General features: G+C 35.8%; 1 protein-coding gene and 1 non-coding gene across 2 annotated transcripts in view; both read left to right on the forward strand.

The window, feature by feature from the left end:
* Positions 1-1,304: 1,304 nt before the first annotated feature.
* Positions 1,305-25,592, forward strand: part of SLC25A36 (solute carrier family 25 member 36) — a 30,337-nt gene continuing 6,049 nt past the window's right edge. The window contains exons 1-5 of the mRNA XM_066250726.1: positions 1,305-1,363; positions 2,045-2,209; positions 6,630-6,707; positions 9,310-9,410; positions 16,807-16,873. Of these exons, the coding sequence (XP_066106823.1) occupies positions 1,305-1,363; positions 2,045-2,209; positions 6,630-6,707; positions 9,310-9,410; positions 16,807-16,873 (470 nt within the window). The remainder of the gene's footprint in view (positions 1,364-2,044; positions 2,210-6,629; positions 6,708-9,309; positions 9,411-16,806; positions 16,874-25,592) is intronic.
* TRNAP-AGG (transfer RNA proline (anticodon AGG)) lies at positions 17,433-17,513 on the forward strand. Its single transcript has one exon. It is a non-coding gene; the product is annotated as a tRNA-Pro (tRNA).

Raw genomic sequence — 25,592 nt, forward strand, 5'->3', positions numbered from 1 at the left:
TTGACTTATGATCATTGGGTCTATAATCTTACATTGGTGGTTAATTTGTGGACAGACATGAAATTTCAAGCAGACTGGCCATTTAAAAACACTGCATTATAGCATAAGGGAACACAGAAGAATAAGTACGTAAAACATTTACGGTAGTATATTAAGTGGCAGTATATGCTGTGGAGAAGAATAGTGCAAGGAAGGTGGATAAAGAGTTGGGGTGATTTTATATATAGTAATCAGAGGGCATCACTGAGAATGACAACTGAGCAAAGATAAGGAGGTGTGGTAGTAACCCATTCCCATATTCCACACAAGAATATTATGGATCTAGGGAACAGCAAGAACAAACATTCTGAGGCAGGACCATGCTTGGTGTATTAAAGTCTGATATAGTAGGTAAGTTGGAAAAGAGTCCAAAGTCAAATGTGGATTTTCAACTACATGTGGGTTTTAGAATTGGTGCCTTTAACCTCCACATTATTCAAGAGTCAAGTGTAAGTGTGCAGAGGCCAGTGAGAAGAAGGTAGAATATAGGAGATGAGGTCACAGGGATCAGTGAAGAGCAGATTGTATAAGATTTTGTAGGCCATTGTGAGGACTTGGATTTTATTCTGAGTGACTAGGAAGTCTGGAAAGATCTGAGCAATGACTGATCTGACTTAAGTTTTACATACCACTGACTTCTGTATCAAAGATAAATGAGAGGGGCTGGGACACGGGTAGCAGAAGGAAAACACTAATTAGGAGGTTACTGCAGAAAGCTCAGTCAGATACAGTACAGTGGCTTACACACAGTAGAGTTCACAGACTAGAATTATAGGTATATAGTCTTATACAGCTGAAAATTATATAATGTAATTAACTAGTGTTGCTGCAGTAAGTTTAATATTAAAGACATAGTGGCTTAGACCAGGATGGGAATGGTGAAAAGTGGTCCCGATTCCAGATCTATCTTGGAGCTCTGAGTCAGACACTTGCACACTATGCTCATCATTTTTTCATGGGATCCACCAAGTCCCAGAAACATCAACCACATTCTCCAGTTAAGAACCACTGCGGGTTTTTTTAAAACTGCTTACTACTAAAATTTTGATTAATTAAGCTTGAGGTGGTGATCATACAATATACAGATGATGTATTTTAGAGTTGTATATGTGAAACATAATTTTATTAACCAATGTTACCTCAATAATTTCAATAAAAATTATTTAAATTAATTAAAATAAAAATATTCAAAGGGTTAATAAAAATGCTGCTGAAAAAGAATAAAAACCAGCATTCCCCAGCTCTCTACACATCTCCTTCCTAGTATGAGCTTGCTGTCAGTTGTAGCTGTTTCCTTTGGAATTCATACTTACTTTCTTGATAGGTGAGGATTTAGTTGTAGTATGACACTCCCTAGTTCCCTCTTATTTTCCTCTTCTCAACATATATTTACATCAGTTTTTTGTTAAATCAGTAGTAGTGGTCCATACTTACCTTATTATGACAATATAAATATTGTTGATAGCACAGCTAAGTTGTTTATTGACAACTTCATTTTGAATAACTTCATCTTCCCCCAGCCTCCCGGTGTTAATAATTTCCACACATTTAAAAACATTTGCTTAATTATGTGAGTACTTATTCTTGAATATTTGTTTTCATATGGTCAAATCTCTGTCTGTTAGCCTTTTTTTCCCCCTGGAGATGCTTATTCCTCTGGCCTGGAATGCTCATCCTAATCCTGTCTGGCCCGGGTTTTTTTCTTGGCATTTCACTGTCATCTTGGGTCTGTTCTCCCTTTCCCGGGTTATTCTATTCCTGAATTCAATCCCCCCACCCCTAATTCTTGAGGTAGATATTAAGCTCAATATTTTCTAGTTACCAAAGGTGTTTGTTTGCAGTCAGATAAATGAAACATTTAATATATAGTATTTAGTCTTCTAAAATAAAAAAATGTTACCTTTTAGTTCCTTGGCCAAAGCCCCAGTTGCCTGCATGTGTAACTAACCTCTGAACTAAGTAGGTGAGGGTTTTTATTTTTGTTTTGTTTTTCATTCTTTTGTAGATGTGGCGGTACCGTGGGAGCTATTCTGACATGTCCACTGGAAGTTGTAAAAACACGGCTACAGTCGTCTTCTCTGACGCTTTATATCTCTGAGGTTCAGCTGAACACCATGGCTGGAGCCAGTGTCAACCGGGTTGTGTCTCCTGGACCTCTCCATTGCCTGAAGTGAGAGCACAGTACTCATGAGTATCTGTTTCAGTCTGTTTACCTTAATGATGTTCATATGTTTGTTTATTTATATTCCATCATATTTTAAAAGTGTTTTACAAACTTAATGACAGTGTTACTCTGAACTATGTTCAGTAAGAATGATCGTCCCTGATGGAGAGGAACAGTTAGTTGGATAACATAAAATGTATTATTTCTGAATCATATGTGTATTCGGAATATTTTTGCATTTATCCACTTGACATATTTTCTAAAACTATTGTAGGTATTTTATTTTGAATTAAGTAAGTACATCCAGTTAATGGAAGTCTGTGACTTTCATATAACCTAAACAATAATTGAGATTTAAAGCTGACTACTGGTTTTAAAATGTGATTCCGTATTTGATATTTCTTGATGCTTAAAAAAGATTTGTTTTTACATTTAACCATACTTCCATTTTGTTACAAATTGGATTTGAAATTTCAAAACTACTGAAATTAGGTTTTACATGTTTAAACCTCAATATGTAACTGAATGCCTGTGTGTCTGCCTTATCAGCTCACTGGGGACAATCTGTTTGAACTTAGTTTGGTAGTGTTTATTTTGTACTAGCAAGTAAACTCATAGTGTATGTTTACCTTCTCTACCAAAAGATTTCATCAGTTCTTTTTTTTTTTTTAAACTTACCTAAGTACATGAATAGGTAGGATTAAATTGTTAACAATTTTGGATTAAAATGCCATAGTTATATACAAATACTTCTATCTGGTTAATGATAGAGTGTTTTTTTAAATTTTTTTATTTTTCCAAAGTTAGAAGCAGGGAAGCAGTCAGACAGACTCCTGCATATGCCCGACTGGGATCCACCGGGCATGCCCACCAGGGGTTGATGCTCGGCCCCTCTGGGACGTTGCTCTGCTGCAATCCGAGCCATTCTAGCGCCTGAGGCAGAGGCCATGGAGCTGTCTTCAGTGCACAGGCCAACTTTGCTCCAATGGAGCCTTGGCTGCGGGAAGGGAAGAGAGGGACAGAGAGAAAGGAGAGGGGGAAGGGTAGAGAAGCAGATGGGCGCTTCTGTGTGCCCTGGCTGGGAATCGAACTTGGGACTTACACAAGCCGGGTTGGTGCTCTACTGCTGAGCCAACCGGCCAGGGCCAATGATAAAGTATTTTAATGTGATTTTGACATTTATTACCTCCGATTATCTCTCCTTAAAAGTCCCTTTGACCTTTGTAACAATATTTTTTATTCTCTTGTTCTGTTTTTCAATCAGAGGAACTATAGGACCCTCTGGCCTCTGCTTTACTTTCTTACTTTTTCAGGACCTCTTATGTAAGTCAGTTTGAGATGTCTCACCTGTTATTAGTATACAGGTGACTTTCCAGTCTTCACTCTCTTGCCCTAGCATCTCTTCGCTCTCATTTTCATTGTTCTCTTCTTAGAGACTGTTTCATGGCTATTGCTGCTGCTTAGCGCCTAAGGCAGAGGCCATAGAGCCATCCTTAGCGCCCTGGGCCAACTTGCTCCAATCAAGCCATTGCTGCAGGAGTAGAAGAGAGACGGAGAAAGAGAGAGAGAGAGAGAGAGAGAGAGGAGCGAGAGGGGGAGGGGTGGAAAAGCAGATGGGTGCTTCTAAGTTTTCAAGGCTCATCCATGTTGTAACAAGGTAGATATTTGGGTTGTTTCCAGTTTTGGGGTGTTATGAATACTGCCACTATAGGGACATAGGTTTTCATTTCTCTTGGGGATATCCTAGGAATGGAATTGCTGAGTTGTGTGTTAATTTTATATTTAACCATTTTGAGAGACTGCCAAGCTGTTGCCCAAAGTGGCTACATTATTTTGCATTCCCAAGGCTAATGAATGAGATTTTCAATTTCTGCAAACCCTCATCAACTCTTGTTTTATGCCTATCTCTTATAGTGTAGCCATCCTAGTGAGTATGGAGTATTTCTTGGCTTCTTAACCAGGAACTTTAGGAATCCCCTTGGGCTCTTTTTAGTTTCTTATGTGGCTCATGGATGCGCTACAAGAGTTCTATAAATTAGATGAAATTGTATGCAAAATTATATTTGCAAATGTATATTTTTTTGTTTGTCATTTTTTTGGACAGAGGAAGAGAGAGAATTGGAGAGAGAGACAGACTGGAGGGGAGAGAAATGAGAAGCATCAATTCTTCGTTGCAGTACCTTAGTTGTTCATTGATTGCTTTCTCATATGTGCCGTGACGGGGTGGGGGGAAGGGCTCCAGCAGAGCAGGTAACCCCTTGCTCAAGCCAACAACCTTGGGCTTCAATACAGATCGACCTTTGGGCTTAAGCCAGCGATCATGGGATTATGTCTATGATCTCATGCTCAAGCCAGCAACCCCGCGCTCAAGCTGGTGAGCCCGTACTCAAGCCAGCGACCTCAGGCTTTCAAACCTGTCCCAGTCCAAGGCTCTATCCATTGTGCCACCTCCTGGTCAGGCCAAATGTGTGTTTTTATAGAAGGATATGTACCTTCCTTAATTGCTCAAGGGCACTTGTGATACAGAAAGGGCTAATGGGCTAATAAACACTGAACTTTCAAATGTGCTCTATAATTTGTCATTCTTAACTCTGCTTTTGTCTAATCTAGTTTTATCAAAACTGGTTCTGTATCAGGGCCTTGTCAGTCCTGGGTGCATGGAAAAAATGCAAATTGCTGAGTATTCTCTTATACCTATTGAATCCGAATATTTTTAGGTTGGAATTAGAGAAATCTGCATTTTAAACAAGTGCTTACTGTGAGCTAGGCATTCTTAATCCTTTATATATTAACTTATTTATTCCTCACAGTAACCCAAAAGAAAAAAGAGTACTGTTTTTCTCTGTGTGCTGCTGATGAAAATAAGGATAAGAGAAAAGTTGTTATTTTATGTTTTCACAGCTAGTCAGTTACCAAAATTGGGCTTCATATTGAGAAGTGTTGCCTCACAACTCAGATTCTTAATTAATCATTATATTCAGTTGCCTTTCAAAACATCATTGTTTTTTGTTGTTGTTGATTTTAGAGAGAAAGGGAGGGAGACAGACAGAAACATCAATCTGTTCTTGTATGTGCCCTGACCAGGGATCATACCTGCAAACCTCTGCATATCAGGACGATACTCCAATCAACAAAGCTCTCTGGCCAGGGCAAGACATCATTCTTAAGCATACAGGTGTTTGGGAAGCACTGGCCCAGTCTGTAAACTCTAAACTAAACTAAAATACCTACTCTTTTTCAATCTCTGCTGCTTCTCACCTCCAAAACTTAACTTAATAGCTCTCCCTTAGAAAGCCTTCCTTGACTTAGACATGCATCTGTTCCTTTCCCTACTGGGCATAACGTATCTAGCTTGTATAGTATTTGCTTATTAATATGGTCTGTTAAATTATTTGTTTCAACATAATTTTTTCCCCACAATTAGACAGCAGATTTCTCAACAGCAAGGGCCTCACCCTCTCTTTTCTATCTTTTTACTCTGCCGAGTCCTTACATTCAATATAGTAAATGTAAAGTATTCTGTATAGTAAATGTTAACTGAGCAGGGGAGAAATGGTAGCAGGCCAAACGTTTAGTACCCTCGAGGATGTTAGATTCTGCCGTGCATTTCACTGGAATGGTTGGATGGGATAATGCTGCCCTACTCAGAGGTTGTCCAGTATCGAGAAAAGGACCTTAAATACCAGGTGGGAGCTACATTTCTAATTGGAGATTGAATTTGCTGGTAAAGATAGTAAAATGGAGGAGTTTGAAGATAGAAGTAGCATAACAACATGAAAATAAATGTGAAAACTCTATTGTTGTATCTTTAAAACTTTTAGGCAATAATTTAAATGAAGTTCTTTTTATTATCACTAGTAAATCTGTTATCAATCTTCAGTAACTTATGCTGTGTCAAAAAAACACCAATATTCTTTGCTTTTTTGCTCAGAGAGAGAGACAGGAAGGGAGAAAGAGAAGCATCAACTTGTAGTTTTGTCATTTTAGTAGTTCACTGATTGCTTCTCTGTCAGTGAACCTTTGCAAGGTGGGGTGCTCAAGCTGAGTCAGTGACCCCTTGATCAAGCCAGCAACCTTGGGCTTCAAGCCAGTGACCTTGAAATCATGTTGATGATCCTGCACTCAAGCCAGCTACCCCATGCTCAAGCCAGATGAGCCCATGCTGAAGTTGGATGACCATGATCTCACACTCAAGGCAGGGACCTTGGTGTCTTGAACCTGGGTCTGCAGCGTCCCAGGTTGATGCTCTATTCGCTGCACCACCACTGGTCAGGCTAAAAAAAACCATGTTCTTAAGTGAGGAACACTGACCCAGAGGCACATAATATGTTATAGTACAAACATGGGATTTAGACTGTAAGTTTGCTATACAAATAAAGTACAAGACTGAAAAATATTCCTTTCTAAATAACACTTTCTTTTTCAGGGTGATCTTGGAAAAAGAAGGACCTCGTTCCTTGTTTAGAGGATTAGGCCCCAATTTAGTGGGGGTGGCTCCTTCCAGGTAAAAAAAATAAGCAAAATTGTCTCAATTATTTCTTTTTTCAAGCTTAATAAGGGGAGATGCTGAAGTCAAGGTGGTAAGGATAAAGAACTGGTGTAACAAGCAGGTGTCAGTAAGCCTCAAAAGGATGGGCAGGTTGTACCATGTGGAGGTGAGGTGCAAAGGAACTCCTAGTGAGATCTTTGTGACGTCGTTTTTGCACCAGGTTTAAAAGGCAAAGAACAAACTCAAGTAGCTAGCAGAAAGAAAGGGGAACCACCTGAATCTCTAAACTAACCCTGTTTTTTGGTCTAGGGGACAAGCTAAACAGAATGGTTTCAGTCTCTATTAAAGAAACCAAAAAGGCCTTAATACATTAATTTGACATTTTTCTCTGATACATTTTTATCTTAGATTGACTTCTTCCATGATAGGATGCTGCAAATTTCACATTCAGAGTGAAAATCCATGCCCAGTCTCTGTGTCCAAACAGTGTATCAGATCCATGTCTCATTTATTGGTTTTCAACTTTTTATGGGCTATTTTTTCTCTTAAAAAGTTACCAAAAATGTCATCCTTATTGTTTATTTTTTATTATAAAGACAAAAAATGTAGAGCGTAAGCGTGGCATGCCACCTTCAACACCTCCCCTTTCTCACCCCGTGCACTTTCCTGCACGTTCACGCTTCTTCCATGAAACCATTATTGATAAACAGTTTGCTGTATAGTCTTTCATTAATTTTTCTGCCCTGTCATGTACATAAAATGTGTAATCTGTAGACTTATTATCATTTACATAAATTAAATCACATTAAAAACATTTCACCCAATTTGTCCTTTGAAGCCTTTTTCCATGAAAATATGTAGTTTTTAAAAAATTGCACAGTATGACTATCCTATCATTAGTAAGCATTTTTTATTAAACTTTTAGATTTATTTCCAGATTTTCGCTGTGAAAAACAAGGGTTTTGTGAACTTCCTGTACCTTTATCTTTGAGTATTTAAATTAGCATATTTCTTTAGGATACTTACCTAAAAGTAGAATTTCTGGATAAAAGGATATATGCACATTTAATATTAATGAATTTCACTTATCTGCCTTCTGAAAAGGCATTTAGTCTTTTTATTCTCAAATGTGTTGCTTTTTATACATGTATTACCAATGTTGTCTACTGTTTCTGTGTTTTAATATATACTTGCCACACAGACTAAACATGATTTTTTGCTGTTTTAATAGATATTTGTGTAATTTTGGGTGCAGTCACACCCTCCTTGCAATTATTTCTCTCTTTTGTGAATTTCATATTTTATTCCTTGCTCGTTTTTGCATTAGGATGTCTTTTGTTTTATTGACTTCTAGGAATGCACTGTGTATTCCTCTTCACAATTTGGCATCAATAAATGTATCCTGTTTTTTTCCTTTTTTACAAAACAATGTTTTGTTTTAAATTTATTAGCCCCCTCCCCTTTTTTATAGGCACATTTTAAACACAACAGTGAGACTCCCCATGTGTACTTGTTTGTCTACTCTGTCCCTCACTAGACAGATAGGATTGTGGGAGATAACAGGAGATTTGATACAGTAAGCAGCTAATTCAGTGCCTGGAAAGCTAAGCAATGAGGAGGTAGTTGGGGTTAGTAAGTAAAGTCACAGTCAAAAAGTCAAATTTGCAAATTTAATGGAATGTTCACAAATGTTGGAAACATCATCTGACTCAGTAGTGCTGATTTAGTTTGGAATTGTGTCTAAGGATTGTTGAACTAATCTGAAAATAGTATAGATTAGACTATACCACAGTATCTCAAAATTGTTTAACATATAGTTTGATCAGTTGGGTTAGTTGTAATCTTTCTCTCCACACCCACCTCCCCAAAATATATATGTATATATTTGTAAGTGCTCATAGCATATTTCCTTAATTCAAGTGTACTTAATTTAGCCTTAGTGTTGCATAAGCCTTCTAGCCTTATTCATGTGTTTTCAAATTTTTACACAAATGTTTTCAGTTATAATTAGTTCTCAAAGTGTTGGAGTGGGTGTGAAGGAGGTGTCTCTTTTTCTTTTCTTTTTTTTGTATTTTTCCGAAGCTGGAATCGGGAGAGACAGTCAGACAGACTCCCGCATGCGCCCGACCGGGATCCACCCGGCACGCCCACCAGGGGGCGATGCTCTGCCCCTCCGGGGCATCGCCAGGCTGCGACCAGAGCCACTCCAGCGCCTGAGGCAGAGGCCAAGGAGCCATCCCCAGCGCCCGGGCCATCTTTGCTCCAATGGAGCCTTGGCTGCGGGAGGGGAAGAGAGAGACAGAGAGGGGGGGGGGGTTGGAGAAGCAAATGGGTGCCTCTCCTATGTGCCCTGGCCGGGAATCGAACCCGAGTCCCCCGCACGCCAGGCCGACGCTCTACCGCTGAGCCAACTGGCCAGGGCCGGTGTCTCTTTTTCTTAATGAATCAAAGATACATTAGGTCTTCTTGGGAAACTGTAAATTAACCTGATGTTACATGAGCATGTAGCTAAGATTTTATGTTTAAATTTCTGTACTCTAAAATTATAAAGATTAGTTTACATGTCATTTAAATCTTATGAACATGCTTATTGATAAAATTTAAATCTTTATTTTAGAGCAATATACTTTGCTGCTTATTCAAACTGCAAGGAAAAGTTGAATGGTATATTTGACCCTGATTCTACCCAGGTACACATGATTTCAGCTGCAATGGCAGGTATGAATATATAATAAAAAACAAAAAGCTTTCTGAAACCTAGAGACTTAATATTGAAATTGTAAAGTTAAGACGATGTGCTTCTCATTAATTGGCATCCATGAACATGATTTTTACACTTGCCAGTATGCAATAAATTTGATCAGGAGGTATATGTAAGAGCTGTTGTCAATTGGCATTTTGTAATTAGGAGTTTGTGATAGCAAGCAGTAACAATATTTTACATTGCCATGTGTAGTTTACTGGTTAGTGATCACTTTAAACAGTTTTAAGAAACCAGCTGTAATCACATGATCAGTGAGTTATGGAGCTGTAATTCTTCTCTCCTCAGTTTCTGTTAGTGCCTTTTCCTTTTTGCTGCATGTTTTGGCTTCTGTCTGAAATGTGCTGGCAGTTCTTGGTAAAGTATTCATTTTGTCCTGTGCTCAAATGCTGAAATTTTTTTGTGTGATGTATTACTGATAACTCAGAGTTACTGTGATGTATGTATTTTCAAAAATATGGTTAGCACTTGATGTAAATCACACTGGATGGCACTTGAAATTTAGGCACTGGCTGTGTGTACATGCTTGCTATAGAAATGTTTCCAGGAATTCTTCTTTCATCACTGAGTATATATGATTCTGAATGGAAACAACCAATCCTGGGCTGCTCTCTGCCCTGCCTTAAAGATAAACTGGTAGACTGGTTTGACCATTCTGGTTCTGGAATCATTTTTCGCTATGCATGTTAGACAAAGCCATGACCTTTAGTTCTCATTAGAAAATTCTCTACAGTTTTCTGAGATTTGCTGCAAATTGAATAATACCTTGCATTTCCAAATTATACTATGACTTTATAAAGCAAATTATATCTACATTCTCCACTTGTTAATCAGTTAATTGTCAGATATGTGCTTAACAAATACCTTAAACTGTTAACCATTTTCTGTTTAGAAATAAATTTGATCAATTTGAACTACATATTTAACAAACTAAGTGTAAGTTTGAAATATGAATTTATGAAAGATCAATGCCATAGAGTAAGTCTAGCATATGCCCTACAAAGCATTTTCAAGCCTTTTTATAGTTAATAATTGTTGACCTACTCGTTGAAGTTTTAAAGCTGGAAGGTAAAACCTTAAAAGATCAAGGTGGTGAAGTACTCTTAATTACCGATGTGGAGAGATCTTGGGCACATTATTTATGTGAACCAGCATTACCTTATCCTTAGACTAAGTAGGTTGCTCTACATAGTTTTGGATCTTGAGCATCAGTTCTTCATTACCTTAGATGTCATCTTAGTTACAACTAGAGTTATTTTTTAATGTGCTTTTTACAGATGTTAAATACCAATAGATAAGGTTTTTCTTTCGCACATTCAGTCTATAAAAGCTAAAAGTTAGTAGCTAATTTCAAACTATATCATCTTTAAGATATATTTAGATATTTCTGGATTACCGGTTTTTAAACATTTTTGGTTTTTGACCCCAGAAAATTATAAAGAAATGATCTTTTTTTTCTGAAAGAATTAAAATCAAGTAGATGAGCAATCATTTTAAAGTGGAGGATAGTTGTTATATATTCAGTATTGCAGAATATCTTAATTTTCACTGGCATATTTTTTTTCATTAAAATATTTTATCAGAATTTATTATATATGTATTACTGCAAAGAATTTCAGTGGAATTATTTTGCACTTTTTTTTCCCCAAATGTGTACCAGTGTTAACTTTTTAAAATCTAAACATTGATACTATTTCCCAACTTGAGTTATTTGAATTTTGGTTAGTTGATTATCTTATACTTGTTCAGAGATGATTGCACTATATACTTGCTGTGTAATTTGAAAATACTTCAGTTTATTTGCAGTTACATTTTTTCTAAGAATTGTGCTTTCAGGGTTTTCTTTCACTGTTTATGAGCATTAACATTTAGCTTTGCAGTTCTTATACATAACTAAATGGTTGGAGAGACTGAATGGTCCTATGCAGACTCATTGGGGTAGCCTTTTGCCCCCTTCATTCTTGAAATAATTCAGACCAAATCTCTCTGGTTTCTCTTCAGGATCATTTTTAGAGGTCTTATAAATATGAATTGGGGTGCAAAGTGCTTAGAGGCGGTCATGTGAAAAATTGTTTTTTAACTATTTAAAAAAATGCTAACCTTGTCACTTTAATATAAAAAACACTAAAGGTAGTCTGATATTGCTTGCTATATTTTGCCACATCAAGCGGCACACATTAAGGATTTTTAATAATATACCTTGTACATAATTTTTATTTCAAGTAACCTCTCATGCAGTTGCATTTTATACATATAAACTATACTATAGTGTTACGATACTAAATCCTTTTTAAAAGGACAGTTTGAAGTGGATCTTATTTTCATTTGTTTTAGTATTTCAAGGGAGGAATACAAAAGAATTTGTGAACCTCTAAATTTGAGCTCTAAATTTACATGCACTTAAAAATTTTTTCAATTATGAGACTATTTAATCAAATTAAATAATGTTGACACTTTGTGTTTATCCTGGCCTTTACCCCCCCTTGTGACCTTTTTCAGACTAAGTGAAACATAGCTATTGAAGATATTTGTTTGTTGAGAGTTTTTGTGGGTTTTTCTATAAATAAACTTGCATATCCCTCTATACACCTACACACAACTGTGTATACAAAAAAATAGAACTAAGTTTTTTTTTAATAATAATTCCTAATTTTTAAAAGTTTTTATCTGGAATATATATATATTAATATACAGCATTACAGATTTAAAAGAAATGACCTTTAATTTTTTTTGTATTATATATATATTCAATTATATATATATTCGATTTTTAAAATACTTATAATTGTTTAACATTTATTACATACCCAGTACGTTTTATTTGCTTATTAGCATTCACTGTTATTTTTCAAGATATATTTTTCTGTTTGGCTTAGTTTATTATTAAAAGGTTAAGTTTTTGAGTAAAAATTTAACGATTTTGTCTTGCATATATAAAATATTTTTTTAAATACTTTATTTGTCCATGGCAATTCATTCAGCCAATTGATGGTTGGACAGATGTTTTGTGTGTTTGTGTGTAAACATTCTTCCTGTTTTTTGTTTTGTAGAACACAAGAAATTAAATACAAAATAACCCAAAATATTCCATAAAAATGGATGTGCACTATTACTGGCCATAGTGCAAAAGGTGACAGGTACTACTGTAGCAACATATACTGTACTTTATTTCATTAAAAAAAATTATATATAGTTACAAGACAGAGTTACTTGAATATTGTTTTTTTGTTTTTGTTTTTTTAAGATTTACTAAGTAGGCTGATTGATATGATTTCAATTTTGATAATGGTAGGAAATGGGATATGATAATTTCCTACAAATATTTTCTTAGATTCCCTTTTGGCAAGGTTAGCATTTTTTCCTTTAAGGCAAAATTGGTCTTTTAGGTAAGTATTTGGACTCTGAAACTGCTGCAGATGGCAGAATTTTTCAGTACTCGGTTCATTTAAAAAAAAAATTATGGCCCATTCTAATCCTTTTTTTTTTTTTAACTTAAAACTTTCAAAAAAAAGTTAGATCTCACCGTAAATATTTCTCAAATCCTTCCAATGGGATTCATTTTGTACACATGTTTCTGATGAGGTCACTGCTTGTTGTTATGATACAGAAAAGCCTGTGTCTATTTTAGGCATTTACTGTACATTTCTCCCGAGAAAAGAGTGAGATCGTGTCATCTCATGCTCCCCATCCGCAGGTCACTTCCTGTAGAAATATGGACTAACTTAAACCTCGTGAGTACTGATCTGAGCATCTCTTGCAGCCTCTAGTTATAAGAAACACCCCCTGGGAATTTATAGTAGCTGTGGAATTAATAGAAGGTGGGAAATGAACTTGTATTTCCGGAATTTGTGTGTGTGTTACTTGAGTATTTTATAAAACTTTAATTCTGATCCCTTTAAAATATTCCTTCTAGAAGGGCAAAAGGGGTAACTTTCAATCACGCAATAAAAGCCCAGGGTCCTCAGGTTGGCTTTGACCACTAAAGAATTTGAAAACAGTGTTTATGTAATATGTATATATAGTTGTAACTGGTAACATAGCATTCTGCAACTTTTAGGAACAATAGTTCTATTTGCTTAGCTTAACATTTCAAAAGTCTAATACAGTGCTTTCTATTCTCCTGTCTGTTGATACTTGGCTTTTTTTCCAACTCTTTTGTGAAAACATTGATCTGAACCCTTACCATTACTTTCCAAATAAATGCAGGATAAGAATATATAGGATCTTACCTGTTTTAGTTTTAATTACTTTTTTTTAGTAGTGTTAACACATTTCCCTTAGAAAGTTAGGTAGGCTTTGTTTTTACAAAGAAGTTAATTGAAATGAAGTATACAAAAAATGCAATACTACAGGTATCACTCACTTAATGAAATAGACATTTTCAGCTAGTTTACTATAAGTAGGATTTCTGTTAATCTGGTTTTTAATAGGTTTATGTCAGTGATTTTCAACCTCTGTACCACAAGAATTTTTAAAACGTAATACCTGGTCTCTTTTAAGATTATTGAATAAAAAAATGACAACAGCCAGTGCAACAGTAGCTGTCCAGTGTGAATGAATAAAAATTATACTTATTTTTTTAGTCAGAGTGGCAAAAATATATTTCTTAGTGTGCCACAGAATTTTAGTAATTAGTTTATGTGTGCCATGAGATGAAAAAGGTTGAAAATCTCTGGTTTATGTCATCAAATGGAGTCTCAGATGAAGCACAACATTTAAAATTGTGGTCTTAAAAAACTTTCTACTAAAATACTAACCACACTAATAACAATATGACCAATATACTGCCACTTTGCTTTAACTGCCTATGAAGCAAAATTAATTCTTAACCTCAAATAGATCCTTCATATACCTCTAAGTCAGTTTTCATGTTTAACAAGGTACTCAGAATATTACTCTGAATAATACAAAATGCCAAAATAAAAAGTAATTAGAAATTTCTGAATTTCAGGGGCACCATTTCCAATATCTTTGTGTATACTTACCTTAGGAAAATAGGAAGATTGTTTTGCTTTGGCTGTGTGTCCACTTCAAATTGCCTTACCATATGTAATTCTAAATTAGTGATAGATTTTTGTTTCTTCCCACTTTTTTCATTTCTTGAATTAATAGATTATACTCTCAAATTTAATTACCCTCATAATGTCTACCTAGTTTATTGGAGCATCTTTGGTAAGATAAAGACCAACAGCTTGTAAATTATATCAATTCTTTAACCAAATGGTCTGCTGTCAGTCAGGCTGGTGTCTTTATTAAGAGCTAACCTACTGGGAGAGCTGACCCAAAGCAGCTGTAGTCAGCACAGGTCACTGATAATAACGTTATATCAGGAGTAGGTGACAACATTTCCTCACCTAAGTTTTAATGTGTTCTGTGCCATAGCTTAATTTTTGTCTGGAAATGAATTTTAGTTAAGTGAGAAATACCTGTTGTTTGCTTCCTCTCATTGTTTAATATGCACAGAGAATAATTAGAATGATAACGTATGGGTATTTTGAAATTTCATTTTTAATATAAATATTTATTGTAATATTTTATAAAGTTTACATATCTGGGTTTTTTCAGCCTCTCTTTGAGGAATTCTGTGACTTGGAAGAGTATTAAACTTTGGGAACTAACCTTATATTTTAGAATTAGAACATAAGTATTTTTTAAATACTTTGTGCTTATCTTTTTTTCAAATAAAGTATAATAAGTCGAATGAGATTTTTACCTAGACAGGCTGTGGTTTTTTGTTTCTGTTTTTTTTTAGTTTAATACAAGAATTCCCTGGTTTAGCCTTTCAAATTTTAATAAAACATTTTTTAAAATTTCCATAGAATAATTAAAACCATTGTGAGTAATGTAGACAGTTTTGTTGGTTTGACTACTTAGAGGCTTTTTGCTAATAAACCCCTAATGTTGTACATACATTTACTATTAAAATTTAATTTTTAAAATAAAGAATTATTAAATTAAGGATATGACCAGAATGCTGATGTCTGGTTCATATTAGCTTTAAAATAAAATTTGAATGAGTTTAAGAGAAGAAAATATATACTCTATAACTTTATTCTCAATTAAAGTAGGCCATTCAAGAGAAATCTTTTCCAAATAAAATATTTGAACTGACCTGACAGTTTCATATTTTTCTTCTCCTTTCTGTTACCAGAATATGTGCATGAAAACCTATATAATTTTTATTATTTAGGACTGATACTTACAAAATTATTGGTCCCATTTTAGTTTTATACATATGTATGTAGTATTAAAAGCACTTATAAGAAAAAGGAGACTGGTTTACCACTACAAGATTATCAAAGGAGTTACCAAATCAAACTTCTATTTCATTTATCTTACTTGGTTGATAGATGCAGTTTGAGCTACACTTTGTGAAACATCTGGCCATTTCTACAGTGTTAAAGAAGTGGGTGGGTTAGGCCGTAAAATTTGAGTTAGCTAATTCTCTGAATTAGAAAGGAAAACAATTTCATTTTGTATATGATTTAGTAAAATTATTTTGCATTTATCCCTAAGCTGCACCATAGCATTTTTGTTTCTGAAGGTACTTTACTCATATTAAATGTGCTGGTTATAGAATACCTTTCTAAAAATAATGTGCTTGACTTTCTAGTATTTTGATAGAAAGTATGACTTCAGTTTTAAAGTAAATTAGAGGTACCTCTACCCTGAGTTTCTTCAGTGTCTATAAAAGTGAGGGAGAAGTTCCCATTTATAACTTTGAACTTTCGAGTTTTTTATGTATTTAAGTGGATAAACAATAAATTTGTCCTATTAATCCTAACAGAAACATTACCTCTTTGATACCATTATTTTATAATAGTATTAAGTGTATGTTTATATAAAGTATTTATAAGGCCAAACAACAATCTTTTCTGTTATACAGTCAGCTTAAGATCAAGTATTGGTAAATGCTGACATATAGAATCCATTTTGAACATAGTGGTTTGTGATGTTAGTTGGACCTCAAGTAGTGGTTGTAGAGTTTGCATGCTAAGAAGCTATAGAATACACAAAATTTGTGTAGGATGATCTATAGAAATGGGTTTCTGAATTTAGTTAGTGAGTAGAGGGCATCCCAGAGGATATCCTGAATATGTTGGGAGAAGACTTTATATGTAGTCAGATTTCACTCTTAAAAGATTATCTTTTAGCTGTTATAGTCAGAATTTGAAAATGTAGATTGGAAATAAAACAAATTATGTTTGTATGGATTTATAAAATAAAAGGTTAAAGCATATATCAGTTAATATTTTAAATATCTATATAATATAGACTTACATAATTTAAAAAACCTTAAAGTTAATACTGTATTCATTTTTACCAGAGTTCATTTTAAACATGTTTGTTTAGGTTTTACCGCAATCACAGCAACCAACCCCATTTGGCTTGTAAAGACTCGGTTACAGCTTGATGCAAGGTATGTTATTTCATTAAAACAAAATTATTAAACTTGGTTTCAACTAATTTTTTTTCCTTTTTTTAATTTTAGAAGTAGAGAGACAGACTCCCACATGTCCCCTCAGCCAGGATCCACCCGGCAAGCCCAGTAGGGGGCGATGCTTTGCCCATTTGGGGCTGTTGCTCTAAGGAGGCCACAGAGCCATCCTCAGTGCCCAAAGCCAACTCAGTCGAACCAGTCAAGCCATGACTATGGGAGGAGAAGAGAGAGAAGGAAGAGGGGGAGGGATGCAGAAGCAGATGATTGCTTCTCCTGTGTGCCCTGACCAGAATTGAACCCAGGACATCCACATGCTGGGCCAATGCTCTACTGCTGAGCCAACTGGCTGGCCAGGGCTTCAACTAATTTTTTTCTATAAATTTGTGAGATTTCAGTGTCTTCTCTTTTGCTGCTGAATTGTTCTGTTTTAGAACCTTGGGTCTACCATCAGAAGCGAAAGTGATACAGTATTTGGCAGTCTGAGAGTTCTCAGGGAAGAGAATGTATTATCTGTTGTGTTTTTAAATAAAAGGAAAAAGCCCTGGCCAGTTGGCTCAGTGGTAGAAGAGAGCATCTGCCTAGGATGTTGATGTCCCTGGTTCGATTCCTGGCCAGGGCACATAAGAGAAGCGACCATCTGCTTCTCTACCCCTCCCTTTTCTTCCTCTCTCTCTCTCTCTCTCTCTCTCTCTCTCTCTCTCTCTCTCTCTCCCCTTCTCCCTCTCTCCGTATCTTCCTCTCTCCCTCTCCTGTAGCCATGGCTTGACAATTTGAGTGAGTTGGCCTGGTTTGAGCGAGTTGGCCTTGGGCACTGAGGATGGCTCAGTGGCCTCACCTCAGGTGCTAAAAAAAGCTCGTTTGCCAAACAACAAAGCAAAAGCCCAGATGGGCAGAGCATCGCTCGTAGGGAGCTTGCCGGGTAGATCTTGGTTAGGGCGCATGTGGGAATCTGTTTCTCTCTGCCTCCCGTCCTCTCACTTAATTTGAATGAATGAATGGAAAAGAAAGGAAAGGGAAATATTAACCTAACCCAAGTGCAGTAGTGATATTTTTACTACATAGGTGATTATAATTGGCCACTCAACAGCTAAATAACCCACATGAGACCAGTGATCCCCAACCCCCAGGCCACGGACTGGTACCAGTCGTAGAGAAAGAATAAATAACTTAGATTATTTCCGTTTTATTTATATTTAAGTCTGAATGATGTTTTATTTTTTTTAAATGACCAGATTCCCTCTGTTACATCCGTCTAAGACTCACTCTTGACGCTTGTCTCGGTCATGTGATACATTTATTCGTCCTACCCTAAAGGCCAGTCTGTGAAAATATTTTCTGACATTAAACCGGTCCGTGCCCCAAAAAAGGTTGGGGACCACTGGTCTATACCCCTGGCTGGCAAACTGTGACTCTTTGGCAGCTTGAGTGTGGCTCTTCCACAAAATACCACGTGCGGGCACTACCTTGATAAGAAATGAACCTACCTATATTGTTTAAGTTTAAAAAATTTGGCTCTCAAAAGAAATTTCAGTTGTTGTACTGTTGATATTTGGCTCTGTTGACTAATGAGTTTGCCGACCACTGGTCTAGACTCTTATCTATTAGGATCATTGCTCAAATTCAGTAACCTTATATACAGAAAGTCCTGGCATGGGATTTTACCCTCCTTTATTCACAGATTTCATCTCTTACCATTGACAACTTTATGGTAGCAAGATCATTCATTTGATAAATCTACATTGAGCAGGCACTGATAGGTTTTAGAGATATTCCTGAGAACAGTGGTCACAACTTTAAATGGAATGATTAAGGAATGTTTTTTTGAGCCCTTTTTTTTTTTTAATAAATTTTTATTAATGGTAATGGGATGACATTAATAAATCAGGGTACATATATTCAAAGAAAACATGTCTAGGTTATTTTGTCATCAAATTATGTTGCAAACCCCTCGCCCAAAGTCAGATTGTCCTCCGTCACCCTCTATCTAGTTCTCTGTGCCCCTCCCCCTCCCCCTAACTCTCTCCCTCCCTCCCTCCCATGTCCTCCTTCCCCCCCCACCCTTGGTAACCACCACACTCTTGTCCATGTCTCTTAGTCTCATTTTTATGTTCCACGAATGTATGGAATCATGTAGTTCTTGTTTTTTTCTGATTTACTTATTTCACTCCTTATAATGTTATCAAGATCCCACCATTTTGCTGTAAATGATCTGATGTCATCATTTCTTATGGCTGAGTAGTATTCCATAGTGTATATGTGCCACATCTTCTTTATCCAGTCTTCTATTGAAGGGCTTTTTGGTTGTTTCCATGTCTTGGCCACTGTGAACAGTGCTGCAATGAACATGGGGCTACATGTGTCTTCACGTATCAATGTTTCTGAGGTTTTGGGGTATATACCCAGTAGAGGGATTGCTGGGTCATAAGGTAGTTCTATTTGCAGTTTTTTGAGGAACCACCATACTTTCCTCCATAATGGTTGTACTACTTTACAGTCCCACCAACAGTGAATGAGGGTTCCTTTTTCTCCACAGCCTCTCCAACATTTGCTATTACCCTTCTTGTTGATAATAGCTAATCTAACAGGAGTGAGGTGGTATCTCGTAGTTTTGATTTGCATTTCTCTAATAACTAATGAAGCTGAGCATCTTTTCATATATCTGTTGGCCATTTGTATCTCTTCCTGGGAGAAGTGTCTGTTCATGTCCTCTTCCCATTTTTTTATTGGATTGTTTGTTTGTTTGTTGTTGAGTTTTATGAGTTCTTTGTAAATTTTGGATATTAGGCCCTTATCTGAGCTGTCGTTTGAAAATATCAGTTCCCATATAGTTGGCTGTCTGTTTATTTTGATATCAGTTTCTCTTGCTGAGCAAAAACTTTTAATTCTGATGTAGTCCCATTCATTTATCTTTGCCTTCACTTCTCTTGCCATTGGAGTCAAGTTCATAAAATGTTCTTTAAAACCCAGGTCCATGATTTTAGTACCTATGTCTTCTTCTATGTACTTTATTGTTTCAGGTCTTATATTTAGGTCTTTGATCCATTTTGAATTAATTTTAGTACACGGGGACAGGCTGTAGTCGAGTTTCATTCTTTTGCATGTGGCTTTCCAGTTTTCCCAACACCATTTGTTGAAGAGGCTTTCTTTTCTCCATTGTGTGTTGTTGGCCCCTTTATCAAAGATTATTTGACCATATATATGTGGTTTTATTTCTGGGCTTTCTATTCTGTTCCATTGGTCTGAGTGTCTATTTTTCTGCCAATACCATGCTGTTTTGATTATCGTGGCCCTATAATATAGTTTAAAGTCAGGTATTGTAATGCCCCCAGCTTCATTCTTTTTCCTTAGGATTGTTTTGGCTATTCGGGGTTTTTTATAGTTCCATATAAATCTGATGATTTTTTGTTCCATTTCTTTAAAAAATCTCATAGGGATTTTGATGGGAATTGCATTAAATTTGTATATTGCTTTGGGTAATATGGCCATTTTGATTATATTTATTCTTCCTATCCAAGAACAAGGAATATTTTTCCATCTCATTGTATCTTTTTCGATTTCCCTTAACAATGCTTTGTAATTTTCATTATATAGGTCCTTTACGTTCTTTGTTATGTTTATTCCTAGGTATTTTATTTTTTTTGTTGCAATCGTGAAGGGGATTATTTTTTTGAGTTCGTTTTCTAATATTTCATTGTTGGCATATAGAAAGGCTATGGACTTTTGTATGTTAATTTTGTATCCTGCGACCTTACTGTATTGGTTTATTGTTTCTAATAATCTTTTTGTGGAGTCCTTCGGGTTTTCGATGTATAGGATCATATCATCAGCAAAAAGTGATAGCTTTACTTCTTTTCCGATATGGATGCCTTTTATTTCTTTGTCTTGTCTGATTGCTCTGGCCAGAACTTCTAGCACCACGTTGAATAAGAGTGGAGAGAGTGGACAACCCTGTCTTGTTCCTGATTTAAGGTAGAAAGTCCTCAGTTTTATGCCGTTTAATAGGATGTTGGCTGATGGTTTATCATATATGGCCTTTATCATGTTGAGATATTTTCCTTCTATACCCATTTTGTTGAGAGTCTTAAACATAAAATTGTGTTGTATTTTATCAAAAGCCTTTTCTGCATCTATTGATAAGATCATGTGGTTTTTGTTCTTTGTTTTGTTGATATGGTGTATTACGTTAACCGTTTTACGTATGTTGAACCATCCTTGAGATTCTGGGATGAATCCCACTTGATCATGATGTATTATTTTTTTAATATGTTGTTGTATTTGGTTTGCCAGTATTTTGTTTAGTATTTTAGCATCTGTATTCATTAGAGATATTGGTCTGTAGTTTTCTTTCTTTGTGCCATCCTTGCCAGGTTTTGGTATGAGGGTTATGTTGGCCTCATAAAATGTGTTTGGAAGTATTGCTTCTTCTTCAATTTTTTGGAAGACTTTGAGTAGAATAGGAACCAAGTCTTCTTTGAATGTTTGATAGAATTCACTAGTATAACCGTCTGGGCCTGGACTTTTATTTTTGGGGAGATTTTTAATAGTTTTTTCTATTTCCTCCCTGCTGATTGGTCTGTTTAGGCTTTCTGCTTCTTCATGACTCAGTCTAGGAAGGTTGTATTGTTCTAGGAATTTATCCATTTCTTCTAGATTGTTGTATTTGGTGGCATATAATTTTTCATAGTATTCTACAATAATTCTTTGTATATCTATGATGTCTGTGGTGATCTCTCCTCTTTCATTTTGGATTTTATTTATTTGAGTCCTGTGTCTTTTTTCCTTGGTGAGTCTTGCCAAGGGTTTGTCAATTTTGTTGATCTTTTCAAAGAACCAGCTCCTTGTTTTATTGATTTTTTTCTATAGTTTTTCTGTTCTCTATTTCATTTATTTCTGCTCTGATTTTTATTATTTCCTTTCTTCGGCTGGTTTTGGGTTGTCTTTGTTCTTCTTTTTCTAGTTCCTTAAGGTGTGAAGTTAAGTGGTTTACTTCGGCTCTCTCTTGTTTGTTCATATAGGCCTGAAGTGATATGAACTTTCCTCTTATTACTGCTTTTGCTGCATCCCAGAGATTCTGATATGTCGTATTTTCATTTTCATTTGTCTGTATATATCTTTTGATTTCTGCGCTTATTTCTTCTTTGACCCATTCATTTTTTAGAAGTATGTTGTTTAGTTTCCACATTTTTGTGGGTTTTTCCCCCTCTTTTTTGCAGTTGAATTCTAGTTTCAAGGCTTTATGATCAGAAAATATGCTTGGTACAATTTCAATTTTTCTAAATTTGCTGATATTGTCTTTGTGGCCCAACATATGGTCAATTCTTGAGAATGTTCCATGTACACTAGAGAAAAATGTATACTCTGTCGCTTTGGGATGAAGTGTCCTGTAGATGTCTATCATATCCAGGTGTTCTAGTATTTCGTTTAAGGCCACTATATCTTTATTGATTCTCTGTTTGGATGACCGATCTAGAGCCGTCAGCGGTGTATTGAGGTCTCCAAGTATGATTGTATTTTTGTTAGTTTTTGTTTTAAGGTCAATAAGTAGCTGTCTTATATATTTTGGTGCTCCTTGGTTTGGTGCATATATATTAAGGATTGTTATGTCTTCTTGATTCAACTTCCCCTTAATCATTATGAAATGACCATTTTTGTCTCTGAGTACTTTTTCTGTCTTGTAGTCAGCATTATTAGATATGAGTATTGCTACGCCTGCTTTTTTTTGGGTGTTGTTTGCTTGGAGTATTGTTTTCCAGCCTTTCACTTTGAATTTGTTTTTATCCTTGTTGCTTAGATGTGTTTCTTGTAGGCAGCATATAGTTGGATTTTCTTTTTTAATCCATTCTGCTACTCTGTGTCTTTTTATTGGTAAGTTTAATCCATTTACATTTAGTGTAATTATTGACACTTGTGGGTTCCCTACTGCCATTTTATAAATTGCTTTCTGTTAGTTTTGTATCTAGTTTGATTCTTCTCTTTTGTTTTTCTATCATTTGTTTTTGTTTGTTTGTGTTCCATACTTCTTTCCTCTGTTGCTACCTTTTTTAAGTCAAGTGTTTTTGTGGTGGTTTTTTTAAGGGTGGTTACCATTAAGTAATGAAAAGGGTACCTACCATATTCATTGTAGTACCCTATCTTATAAGTATTTCTGCACTTCATCATCCTTTGCTACTGTTAATCTCCATCCTCTCCCCCTTTTTTTCCTTTGTTGTCACAGTTTAAGTTTGGTTTTATTGTGTTCTTGGTCGAGCTGTTACTTGTGGTGTTGTTTTCTTTTGTTCTTTGAATCTGGTTGGAAAACCCCCTTTAGTATTTTCTGGAGTGGGGGCTTTCTGTTGATAAATTCTCTCATCTTTTCTGTATTTGTGAATGTTTTTATATCTCCTTCATACTTGAAGGATAGCTTTGATGGGTATAGTATTCTTGGCTGAAAGTTCCTCTCTTTCAGGGCTTTAAATATTGGGGTCCACTCTCTTCTAGCTTGTAGAGTTTCTGCTGAGAAATCTGATGATAATCTAATAGGCCTTCCTTTATATGTTGTACTCTTCTTTTCCCTGGCTGCCTTGAGAATTTTTTCTTTGTCATTGGTTTGTGTCATCTTTATTATGATGTGCCTTGGAGTGGGTTTGTTGGGGTTAAGAAAACTTGGTGTTCTGTTTGCTTCTTGAATTTGAGGCTTTAGTTCCTTCCACAGGCTTGGGAAGTTCTCGTCTATTATTTGTTTGAGTATATTCTCCATTCCATTTTCTTTCTCTTCTCCCTCTGATATACCTATTATTCTTATGTTATTCTTTCTGATGGAGTCAGACAATTCCTGTAGGGCTTTCTCGTTTTTTATTATTTTTGAGTCTCTTTCTTCTTCTCTCTGTTGTGCCTCAAGTTGTTTGTCTTCTATTTCACTAATCCTATCTTCAATCTGGGCTGTTCTGTTAGCTAAGCTTGTTACCTCGTTTTTCAGCTCGTGAATTGAGTTTTTCATTTCTGTTTGATTTGTTTTTATAGTTTCAATTTCCTTGGTAATATATTCTTTGTGTTCATTGAGTTGTTTTCTGATCTCCCTATATTGCCTTTCTGTGTTTTCTTGTATCTCTCTGAGTATTTTTAAGATTTCTATTTTAAATTCTCTGTCATTTAGCTCCAAGGCTTCCAATATGTTAAGTCTTTTCTCCATAGATTTTTCCACATCTATTTGTGTTACCTCTCTTTCTTTTGTATCCATAATATTCGATTTCCTCTTTCTTATCGGCATCTGAGGGTGGTCTTATTGATAGCACTAATTAGAATTAATAAAGAGTAAAAAGTAAAAAAAAAAAAAAAAAAAAGGTAAAACACCCCACACAAAAAAAACCAGTAATAATTTATTATTTCCCCCTTTTTTTCTCTCTTCTCTTTCCCTCCTCTCCCCTCCTCAGGGAAATATCGTGCCTATAATGGAGGGCCTGATTTGGGGTGAAGAGTTCAAGGGGCAAAAAAAAGGAAGTAGGGGCCTACTAAATGCAAAAAAAAAAAAAAAAAAAAAAGGGAAGAAAATCTTAGACAAGCATAAGATGATTTGCTTGTAAGTGATAGTCAACTAAGAGATATAATGAGAGGGATAAGAGGGAACCAGAAAAAAGGACCATAAAAGAATAATAAAGAAGAAAAAATAAAAATAATAAGTAAAAATCTGTTGTATTAAGTGGAGCGAAGACTAAATACAATGGAGACCTTGGGTTGGGAGGACCCAAAATGCCACAAAAATAAACAAACAAGAAAAAAGAAAAAAAATAAAAACAAAAGCAAAAAAGAGAAATAAAGCCAAAAAAAAGCCTTGAGTCCCAAATTAACTTATTTGTTCGTGATTGAGGATTATATGGGATGAAAGTAAAATGAGAAAAGAAAAAACGAATAGAAAGGAAAAAATAAGAAAAAGAGAACAACGAAGGAAGAAATAAAATAGGAAGAGAAAAAAACAAAATAAAGCAAGACAAAAAAAAAAAACAAAAGAGGAGAGAGTGAGAGTTAAGTGTTTTGGAGTATAACCTTAAAGGAGGGTGAGGATGAAGAAGAAAAATAAAATGCAACACTCATGGGTAGTGTAGTTCAAGAAAAGGGAAGCATGAGATGGGCAGAGAATAGAAGGACCGAGGTGGAGGAAATAAAGGCAAAAAGATAGAAGAAACAAACAACAACAACAACAACAAAAAATTAGTGGATCAAGTTGTAAAGTCTGTGGGTTTTTCTTGATTTTGAGAGGTTAACTTCTTCCTTTTTCTTTTCTCTCCCTCTTCCTGGTCGGTGACTCTGTACCCCAGGCTCTGCCCCTGTGTCACTCTTAGGTAGGGATTTGCAGTTGATGGGATTCTATGGCAATGTCATATAATTGGCTTTAGTCTTGCTGGAAGTAAAGGCTTGTTGGCGTTTGCAGGGTCCAACGATGAGAGAGTTTGCTTTCCTGGATTCTCTCTCCTAGTCCCCCCTTTCTGAATTAGCAGCCTGGTGATCCAGCTATAAGGCTGCAACTGCTTCTGCCTGGGGAGTAAGAGGCTCAAAGAGCTGGGAAATCCCCACTCTATCCCCACTCAGTGCAAGGCTTTGGGAAAGGCTCTGAGAGTCAGGGCCTCCAGTGTAATCAGGCGGGGGAGGGAGTCAATTGTTGTCAAGGTGACTGTTCAGCGCCTATCATTTAGTTGGACCTCTCAACCCAGGCTTTCCACACTTT

Source organism: Saccopteryx bilineata, unplaced genomic scaffold, assembly GCF_036850765.1.
Source record: "Saccopteryx bilineata isolate mSacBil1 unplaced genomic scaffold, mSacBil1_pri_phased_curated manual_scaffold_175, whole genome shotgun sequence".
Lineage (NCBI taxonomy): Eukaryota > Metazoa > Chordata > Mammalia > Chiroptera > Emballonuridae > Saccopteryx > Saccopteryx bilineata.